Source organism: Hemitrygon akajei, chromosome 30 (genome assembly GCF_048418815.1).
Source record: "Hemitrygon akajei chromosome 30, sHemAka1.3, whole genome shotgun sequence".
NCBI classification, from domain to species: domain Eukaryota; kingdom Metazoa; phylum Chordata; class Chondrichthyes; order Myliobatiformes; family Dasyatidae; genus Hemitrygon; species Hemitrygon akajei.
The window spans coordinates 32,465,583-32,475,618 of record NC_133153.1 but is presented as its reverse complement, the minus strand read 5'-3'; the positions used below and the strand labels follow the sequence as shown (position 1 = coordinate 32,475,618).

The 10,036-nt window shown below is 43.2% G+C and overlaps 1 protein-coding gene across 1 annotated transcript; it reads right to left on the bottom strand.

Moving 5' to 3' along the window:
- Nucleotides 1-8,109: 8,109 nt before the first annotated feature.
- On the bottom strand, nt 8,110-9,238 carry LOC140718684 (uncharacterized). The gene is made up of 2 exons (XM_073032725.1): nt 8,522-9,238; nt 8,110-8,414 (listed from the first exon to the last, which is right to left on the bottom strand). Exons 1-2 carry the CDS (start codon nt 9,236-9,238, stop codon nt 8,346-8,348), a joined length of 786 nt encoding a protein of 261 aa, XP_072888826.1. The 3' UTR covers nt 8,110-8,345.
- Nucleotides 9,239-10,036: the final 798 nt, after the last annotated feature.

Here is a 10,036-nt window from a genome sequence, read left to right as displayed (position 1 = left end):
AAATATTGACATTCTGGGAGTTGTCTGCTTGATTACATCTTAACTTGTTATTGCCTAGTAGTTACATCAAGCTTTTCCTTGTTGCTTGTTCTAAATCACTGTCCTTCTTTCAATAAGAATATGTTCTCTAATATTCTTCTAATGCTTCCCCTTTGGTTTCTTCTGTATGCCGTTTTAATTTTCCTAATAACAACAAGACAATATTCTCTAGTGCATTTATAACACAGAAGTTATTTGGAAGTAATCCCATTGCCCATCTCCTTTTCTCCCCATTTCCCTTCAACATATTTTTCTCACAGACATCTCAAGGACTATGTGTTGCTAGATGGAGATACAGTTCTACCACAGGAGGTGGAAGGTACTCCTTCCCTCTGCTAGCATGTGGGTCACCCTCAGGCAAGGTTTATCACCTACTTAGCATGCATGTTCGTATGAGCAGCTGGTGCGTGACACAAGTCCTAGTCAGGTGACCGCTGACTGCAGCGAGCAACTTCAAAGCCCTCAAAAATTTCCCTGTCTGTTTTTAATGAATCATACAGTGATAGAGCATTACAGCACAGAAACAGACTCTTCGGCCCTTCTAGTCTATTCCAAACTTCTATTCTGCAAAGTTCCTTCTACCCACACCTCCTATGACTCAACAGCCCTCTCTGTAACTGGTTCTTGGACTTCTTGAGGGAAGGATCCAGCAAACATCTCAAGCTGCAACACACAGGATACTGGTATCGCCAAAGGTTATGGCCGCTGCTGACTCATAGCTGCACTGCCAGGTCCAACTCAAGTTGCATCATTACGCTTGCTGATGATGCTCCAAGGTTAGCCTCGTCGACAACAATGATGAGTCAGCATGTAGAGAGGAAGTGGAGAGGCTTCCCTCAAATAGTGCAAGAACAGCAACCTGAGTCTCAAGGTGGACAAGTCAAAAGAGATGCACCTCAGGAAGGTGCAGACCAACAACGCTCCATTGCACATCAATGGTTCTGCCACAGAGAGATCGAAGAGCACAAAGTACCTTGGTGTGCTCAGAATGGACGATCAAGCCTGGACCTACAACATCTTCTCACTACTCAAGAAGCCTGGACCCACAACATTGTCTCGCTACTCAAGAAGGCACAGTAGTGACTACACTTTCTGAGGAGATTGAGGTGCGCAAGGCTCCTCATCCCCATTCTAACAACTTTCTACAGGAGCACCATCAACAGTGTCCTGTCTGGCTGCATGGTCGTATGGTGAGGAAGCTGCAAGGCATCGGACTGCAAGATGCTACAGAGGATAGTAAAAACTGCTGAGAGGATCACTGGCGTCTCCCTCCCCACTACTTGTGAATTTTCTGGGAGCATTGCTGATGAAGGACCCAAATCACTGTTGTGGATCCCTAACACCCATCCCGGAATCTTCCCATCAGGAAGGAAGGACAGAAGAATCAGGATTCGGACTGCTAGACTGGGTTACAGCTCCTTCCCTCAGACTGTGATACTAATGAATACCCTGCCACCACTGAGGTCTTGTCACTAGGACAGCGAGCTGTTTACTGTACTGGCCTGCACTTTAGTACAATGTATTTTGAATTATAATTTATTAGCCTATAGTATAATATTTAGGTTTATGTGCTGTGTGTGATAGATGTTGTGTGAGTGCACTATGGTCTGGAGGAGCATTGTTTCATTTGATTGTATGTCTGTAAAGTCAGATGATAAAAAAATAACTTGAATATCCCTCCCTTTCATGTACTTATCCAAACTTCTTTTAAATACAGCAATCAAAACTTCACAAAAAATGTTTGTGGAAGAATGGTGAAGAGTACTGCACTAATTGTCTATTTTCCCTTATTCTTTCTAACGGTATCTTTTATTATATTTATCACTAATGTGGTCTAGAAATGTGAAACTGCAGATGCCAAAATCTGGAGTAACAAATTGTTTTCAGTTTTCCTAGGTTGTGCTGCCCTCAAGTGGTTTGCCAGATAAGTTCAACTCCAAAACACAAGAGTTTCTGCAGATGCTGGGAATATTGAGCAACACACACTAACTGCTGGAGCAACTCAGCTATAGAAAAAGATAAACAGTCAGATGTTTTGTGATGAGACCCTTCATCAGGAGTGGAAAGAAAGGGGGGGTGGGCAAAGTCAGGATATGAAGACAGTTTCTTCAGATACTTAAAGTGTAAATAAAAGAGATGAGAGTGGATATCGGACTGCTGGAAAATGATGCTGGAGAGGTTTTAATGGGATACAATGAAATGGCAGATGAGATGAATAAGTATTTTGCATTTTGCATCAGTCTTCACGGTGGAAGGCACTAACAGTATGGAGGAAGTTCCAGGTGTCAGAGGTCATGAAGTGTGTGGTTACCATAATTAGAGAGAAGGGTCTTGGAAACTAAAAAGTCTGAAGGTAGATAAGTTACGTGGACCAGATGGTGTACACCCCAGGGTCCTGAAAGGGGAGGCTGAAGAGATCGTGGAACATTAGTAATGATCTCTCAAGAATAATTAGATTCTGGAATGGTTCTGGACGACTAGACTGAGGTCACTCTATATTCGAGAAGGTCAGGACAATGAATGTAGAAGTTAGATGTTATGTTGTAGTTGCATGAGATCTCGGTGAGGCTGAATTTAGAATGCTGTGAAGCAACACGCACAAAATGCTGGAGGAACTCTGCAAGTCAGGCAGCATCTATGGAAATTAATAAATAGTCGATGTTTTGGGCCAAGACCCTTCTTCCTCTCCATAGATGCTGCCTGACCTCCTGAGTTCCTCTGGCATTTTGTGTGTGGTTGTTTTGGATTTCCAGCATCTGCAGAATTTCTTGTGTTTAGAATGTTGTGTTCAGTTTTGATTACCCTGGTATAGGAAAGATGCCATTCAGTGGGAGAGAGCTAAGAGGTTTTAGAAAAATGTTGCTGGGACACAAGAGACTGAGTTATGGAGAGAGGATGGACACACTGGGACTGCTGTCATTAGAGCATAGGAGAATGTTGGGTGATTGTGTAGAGGAGTATAAAATTATGAATGGCATAGATAGGGTAAACGTGCACAATCTTTTACCCAGATATGGCATATCAAGAACCAGAAAGCTCAAGTTTAAGATGAGAAAGGAGAGATTTAACAGGAACCTGAGGAACAGCATTTTCACCGAGTGGTCAGTATGTATGGAATGAGGAAGCACATTTACAAGGTATACCGTCACAGGAAAACCGCAGCCATCATCAAGGACACCCTGCATCCAGGCCATGCTCGCTTCTCGCTCCTGCCATTGGGAAGGAGGTACAGCAGCCTTAGGTCCCACACCACCAGGTTCAGGAACAGTTATTACCCTACAACCATCAGGCTCCTGAACCAGAGGGGATAACCTCACTCACCCCAACACTGAACTGATTCCAGAACCTATGGATTCACATTCAAGAACTCTACAACTCATGTTCTCAAAATTATTTATTGATTTATTTGTTTTTTTTCTAAGTTTTGTATTTGTAGTTTGTACTTGTATTGTTTTTTTTAGTTTCGTAGTTTTGTATTGGGACAGCTTCTTTCTTAGACATAAATTCATATGTCTGTACATTGCGACTGAGTCATAACGCAAAGATTTTTACTCCTGCATATTGTGGGATGGATGTATGATTTAAATAAATTCAAATTCAAAGTTCAAAATACATTTATTTTCAGTGTACATATATGACACTATATTAATTTCCCTGCAAGCGTACACAGTAAACGGAAGTAACACAATAGAATTAATGAAAGCACCCAACAGGAGAGGCAAATAACTAATGTGCAAAGGACAACTGTGTCCAAACACAAAAGAAAATGACAATAATACAAGAAATAAATAAGCATTAAATATTGAGAACGCGAGATGAAGAGTCCTTGAAAATGAATCCACAGATTGAGGAAACCGTTCAATGATGGGGCAAGTGAAGTTCAGTAAAGCTTTCCCCTCTGGTTCAAGAGCCTTATGGTTAAGAGGTAATAACTGTTCCTGAATCTGGTGGTGTGGGTCTTGAGGCTCCTGTACCTTCTTCCTTTTGGCATCAGCAAGAAGAGTGCATGCCCTGGATGATGGATGATGCTTTCCTTCAACAGCATTCCATGTTAAGGGCTTTATCCGTGATCGACTGGACCATATCCATTACTTTTTGTAGAATTTTCTGGTCAATAGTGTTGGTGCTTGCATATCAGACTGTGATGCAAATAGTCAATATACTCTCCACCGCACAGCTATAGAGGTTTGTCGAAGTTTAAGATGTCATGCCGAAGCTTTGCAAACTTCCAAAGAATTAGAGGCATTGTTGTGTTTCCTATATAATGGCACTTAAGTGCTGGGCCCAGAACAGATCCTCGGAAATGATAACACAAAGGAATTTAAAGTTGCCCACCTCTCAACTTTTGATCCACCAATGAGGACTGGCTCATGGGCCTCTAGTTTGCTTCTCCTGAAATCACTGATCAGCTCCTTGGTCTTGCTGACATTGAGTGAAATGTTGTTGTGTGGCACCACTCAGCCTCGGGGTGCACCTGTGCAGATGGAGATTGTGGAGATGTTTTCACCAATCAGAACTGGCTGGGGTACTCAAGTGAGGAAATTAAGGATCCAGTTGCACAAAGACGTACTAAGGCCAAGGTCTTGAAGCTCATTGATTAGTTACGAGAGGATAGTAGTATTGAATTCCAAGCTGTGGTCAATAAAGAGCATCCTGATGTCCAGATGTTCCAGGGTTGAGTGAAGAGTCAATAAAATGGTATCTGCTTTAGATCTGTTGTGATGCTAGGCAAATTGGAGCTTCTCAGGCAGGAGTTGATATATTTCATCACCAACCTCTCAGAACAATTCATCACAGTCAATTTAAGTACTACTGGACGATTGTCCTGTACCTCAGACTGCTGAAGTGAGGGGTTAAATATATTGGTGAAAACTCCAGCCAGTCAGCACAGGTCTTTAGTACTTGGACAGGTACCCTGTCTGGGCAGGATGTTCCCCTCCTGAAGGATGCTCTCACATCAGCCTCTAGGGACTGAAATCACAGGGTCATTGGGGGCTGTGGGAGTTCAAGAAGGTTTCTTCATGTTTTGATGGTTAAAGTGAGCATACAAGGCATGGAGCTCTTCTGGGAGCAAAGCCTTTTTGTCACCGATGTTGCTATGCTTCAGTGTGTAAAAGGTGATACCTGTCACAGCTGTCGAGCATCCTTCAGTGATTCAAATTTGGTCTAGAATTGTCACTTTGCGCATGAGATGGCTTTCCAGAGCTCAAACCTGGACCTTTTGTATCTTACTTGGTCGCCAGACTCGAATGCCTTTGATCTGGCCCTCTACAGACTGTGAATGTCATTTCATCCAGGGCTTCTGGTGTGGGAAGACTCTGAATGATTTTGTGGGGACACACTTGTTTGCAACTATTTTTACAAAGTCTGTAACCGAGTCGTGTTCATTCAGATAATCTGATAAGTCCTTGAGCATGGCCTAGTCCACTGATTCAAAGCAATTCCTCAGCCACTCCTTGTTGTCCTTACACACCCCTTTGACTTCCTTACCTCTGGAGCCTTGCTCTTTAGTCTCTACCTATATGCATGTACGAGAAGGACAGATATACCGAAATTCAACATTCCTACTCATAGTATAGTAGCGGTCAAGTATGTTGTGACCCCTGGTATGGCAGCTTATATGTTGATGATAATAGGGCGGCAATTTCTTCAAATAAGCCTGGTCGAAGCCCACAACTGATTTGAAAGTTGTTGAAGTAGGCTGATCCTGAATAGTTCGAGTGCCTGATTAATGTCGGCTTTTAGCAGTATGTAAACTTCAGTCAGGATCAAGGAGAACTCTCTCAATAAGTAGAATAGTCGGCACTTGATTGTAAGATGTTCCAGACTGATGGAACAAGAGCACGAGAAGACAATTACGTCTGAGCAGAGTAATTTGCAAGCGGTCTACTTAGAAGTTTTGTAAGCAGCCCACAACATTTTGCTGTGGATCACCGGTGCCATCTTGGATCTTGAATTATTTACATAACTTGTTGTCTTTTTCACATTGGTTGCCTGTCCATCTTTGTTTGTGTGCAGTTTTTCATTGATTCTATTGTGTTTCTTTTTGTATTTACTGAGAATGCCCACAAGAAAAAGAATCTCAGAGCAATATATGGTGTACACCCAGTGGCCGCTTCATTATGTACCTCCTGTTCAATGTGTTGTGCATTCAGAGATGCACTCCTGCTCATCACTATGACCATAGGTGGTTATTTGAGTTACTGTCACCCTTCTGTCAGCTTGAACCAGTCTGGCCATTCTCCTCTAACCTCTCCCATTAACAAGGCCTTTTTATCCACAGAACTGCTGCTCAGTGGATGTCTTTTGTTTTTCACACAATTCTCTGTAAACTCCAGAGCAGTGGTTCTCAACTTTTTTCTGCTCGTTGCTGACATGTGACTTTCATTTACCTCCATGGTCTCCATTAGTTGCTAAAGTATTTTTTTGGTCAACTGTATAATTATTCTAATATACATTCAATATTTATATTTCAACAGGTTATAGGTATTATTATATGTTAAAAATGTTAGAGGTGTATATGAAAAATGAAACTATTTCAAAGCTCTGAATGGTTTGCTTTATTTATAATATATATATTCTCCCAACCAGCCAAGAAAAAGTGTTCAATATTATTACTTTGGGTATTTAGTGAGATCCTTGTGACAGATGCAAACTAGCATGTTTTTGAATACCAGATTGCAACTTGGTTAAAGATAATTGAAGATCACTTCTTTTCACAACATCAAGATAGTTACGAGCTTTTGACTAAAACTTTATTCAACTAGATAAGAGGTAGAAAATTCAATTAAAAACAATGTTGCTTTCTTCCAGAACTATGGAAATTTATTTCCACAAAAATCCTAGAACTGTGGACCTCTGTAAGCATTAGTAGTGGGTCAAAATATTCTTCATTTTCTTCACAAAGTTGTCAAAATAGATTATCTTGAAGTGCATTCAATTTGAGGAAGTTGACAGCCACTATTATAAGTATAATTTTACGTAAAAAAGTATCAGTATTGAATATACATATAAAAATAAAACAAATGTTATAGGCAGTATTTTTAAAAACTTAAATTTTTAGGTAAATCTTTTTAAAATATGTTATTATTGTGTACTCACTAAGAAAAGTAAGTTGAACTTCCTTTCAAAATATAATTAGCATCAGGGATTTAAATATCAATTGAAGTGGTAGATAGTAATGTAGTGGTAGACTCCTCGCCTCGCTGCCATTTAGCCGTTTCCGGCAGATGACCCCACTGCAGTAACTGCAGCCTTCATGTCACATTTTATAACTGTTATGACACGCAGGGTCAGTGAAAGGCAAACAGAACCAGCCTCCTGTTGCGAGCTTGCTGATTGGCCGTGCTGCCGACAGTCCAGCCCAATCTGCACTAGGCCACCCTACAGGGTGTAAAAGGTGATTTGAGCTTGGTCAGGCAGGAGCAGAGATAACAATTGACACTTAACCCCCCCCCCCCACCACACACACACACACAGACATGGACTAAACTGTTTTACTGCCTCATTTCCACTCATCAATTTCATTCAGAGTTCCAATTAAATTACATATACTCATTTTTGTTTTATTTATATATTTTAGTAATATTTCATTAAAACAGTAAACTTACCATTGATGGCCCATTCAGAAACTCCTGTGGCCCCCAGTTTCTTGTTTTTTTAAAAATGTGTGGCCCCTATCAAATCCTGCATGGCCCTCGGGGGGGGGGGGGGGTCATATGGCCTACACTGAGAACCACTGATCTAGACACTGTTGTGTATAAAATTCCCAGGAGGTCAACAGTTTCTGATATACTCAAACCACCCCATCTGGCACCAACAATCATTCCACGGTCACAGTCTCTTAGATCACACTGCTTCCCCATTCTGATGTTTGGTCTGAAGAACAACTGAACCTCTTGACCGTGTCTGCATGCTTTTATGCATTGAGTTGCTGCCACATGATTGTCTGATTAAATACTTGCACTAACCTGCAAGAAACAAAGTGGCTACTGAGTGTAAATATACTTGGATAATAAACTTACTTTGGACTTTAAACATGGAAAATGTTTTATTGCATTCTAAAATATACATTCTTTTAATTAAGTGTGGAAGTCAGCAGGATTTCAACTGTACAGAATTCTATACAAAATAATACATCTCATGTATTTGCAAATTAAAGATATAAATATAGTTAGTGAATAACCAAACAACTCTGCTAAAATACATAATAAATTAGAAAAATAAATTTGCTAATATTTGCAATTATTCTAATACAGAGGAAGTTTACGAACTTCCAGCAGAAATGGAGAGTGTTCCCAGGAGTTTCAGAATCCAGGGATGTAGCTCTGAGGAAAATGGCCAGCTTGTGCGGATCCCGTTGCGCATTGGAAGTCCTGTTTAAAATAAAACACCGTGTTACTAAAAATCGTCCCGGACGTGCATTTGTTCATTAAAGTGAAAAGCCGCAGGAAGAAGAGCTCGCTGCAAGTGAAGGATTTACCTGGAGGAATGTGTTCTGGTCTTGTGACTCTGGGTGGTGGGAGGTAGGTAGGGAATGGGAGGGGACAGGAGGCTGTTGAACGTGGTGCAGCCAGGACAGACCCTGGGGCCACCTCCCCCGGCTCACGCCCCCCATGTCTCGGCCCTCCTCGTTCAGCAGTTCCGTCAGGTGGGCGATGTAGCGGATGGTCAGCCGCAGGGTCTCCAGCTTGGTCAGGCTCTGAGCGGCGGGCGCCACGGACGGGGGCAGGTAGGTCCGCAGGTTGCGGAGGGCCCTGGCCAGTCCCCTCATCCTCAGCTTCTCCCTCTCGCTGGCGTTCTGCCGCTGCCTGTCCGGGCAGCGCGACCGGACCTTCCTCGGCCGGCGAGCTACTGCGGGAGAAGGGAGGCTGGCGTCCGCGCGGACCGCGGGCGAGGATGTCCTGGGGAGGCAGGGAGGGGAAAGCCGGTAGGAGTCGACGGAGGAGATCGGCGACAGGCTGTAGGACGTGGAGTCGGTGAGGCAGTCCGATTCCGAGGTGAGGCGGTTCCTGTCGGCTGTCCCGGAGCCGTCAGACTCTGGAGTCACCCACTGTGTTGTGTCCCAGCCAGAAGGGTCAGGGTCAGGGTCCCAGCTCAGCGCACAATCCGACTCAGAGCTGGTGAAATTGGCGTCTGACAATCTGTTCCAGTAAGGGGTAATCGGGGAGTTGTGGTGTTGGGGGACAGTGATGTCCATCGCCCTCCCTCCACAATCACAAACGCACACACTCTGACAGTCACACTTACACATACACACTGACATACACACCCTGACACATGCATACACTGAAACACACTAACACTGATACACACAGACACATACACACTAAAAATGACAATGACACCGACAGACAGACACACACTGTTACACACATGCACTGACACACAGATACAGAGACACACACACTCACACAATGACACAACCACTCTTGCTGTGACAGAACTCTCTGAGCCGGGGGTGCTGGCTGGGTACCGGTGCCGACACGCACCCTGCAAAGACTGAAGGGAGTGAAGCATTTGGTGCTTTTATCCTGATGCTGGAGGTGTGAAGTGACACTTTGAGGATGGGAATCTAACACCTTGAGTAATGGGATTTCATTCCCAGGCTTCAGGGTGCAACAGAATCAAAATAGGGAACATTCCCCTACAGCTGAAACGCTCACTAAACGTCGGGTACACCGGCCGGTTCTCATCCTGTAGCTGTTGATCCTTGTTTTGTTTTAATCCGTCATCTGGAGAACTTTATCCTCCTCCTAAATTCATGTGTGATTAAAATAATCTGGTTATTCTTCACTGGCCAAGTTTCAATGGCCGTTTCCCATCGTAGAGCATCCCAGGTTAGCTGGTCAAAGCTGTCAGTGTGACCGTTTGGCCAACTGAACTACCTCAGTCATGTAACCCACTCCACCACCTACGCACCTTCACTCTCTCTGCCCATGTATGATCACTGAAGAAGCTGGAGAGCTCAGGAAACAGACTCTAGACGTGACATTGG

What these genes read in the sequence shown, in the direction of transcription:
- LOC140718684 (XM_073032725.1), bottom strand. Translation starts at nt 9,238, where the DNA reads ATGGACATCACTGTCCCCCAACACCACAACTCCCCGATTACCCCTTAC. An exon ending in ACCAGAACACATTCCTCCAG is followed by an intron (nt 8,415 to 8,521) that starts GTAAATCCTTCA and finishes TATTTTAAACAG; the next exon opens with GACTTCCAATGCGCAACGGG.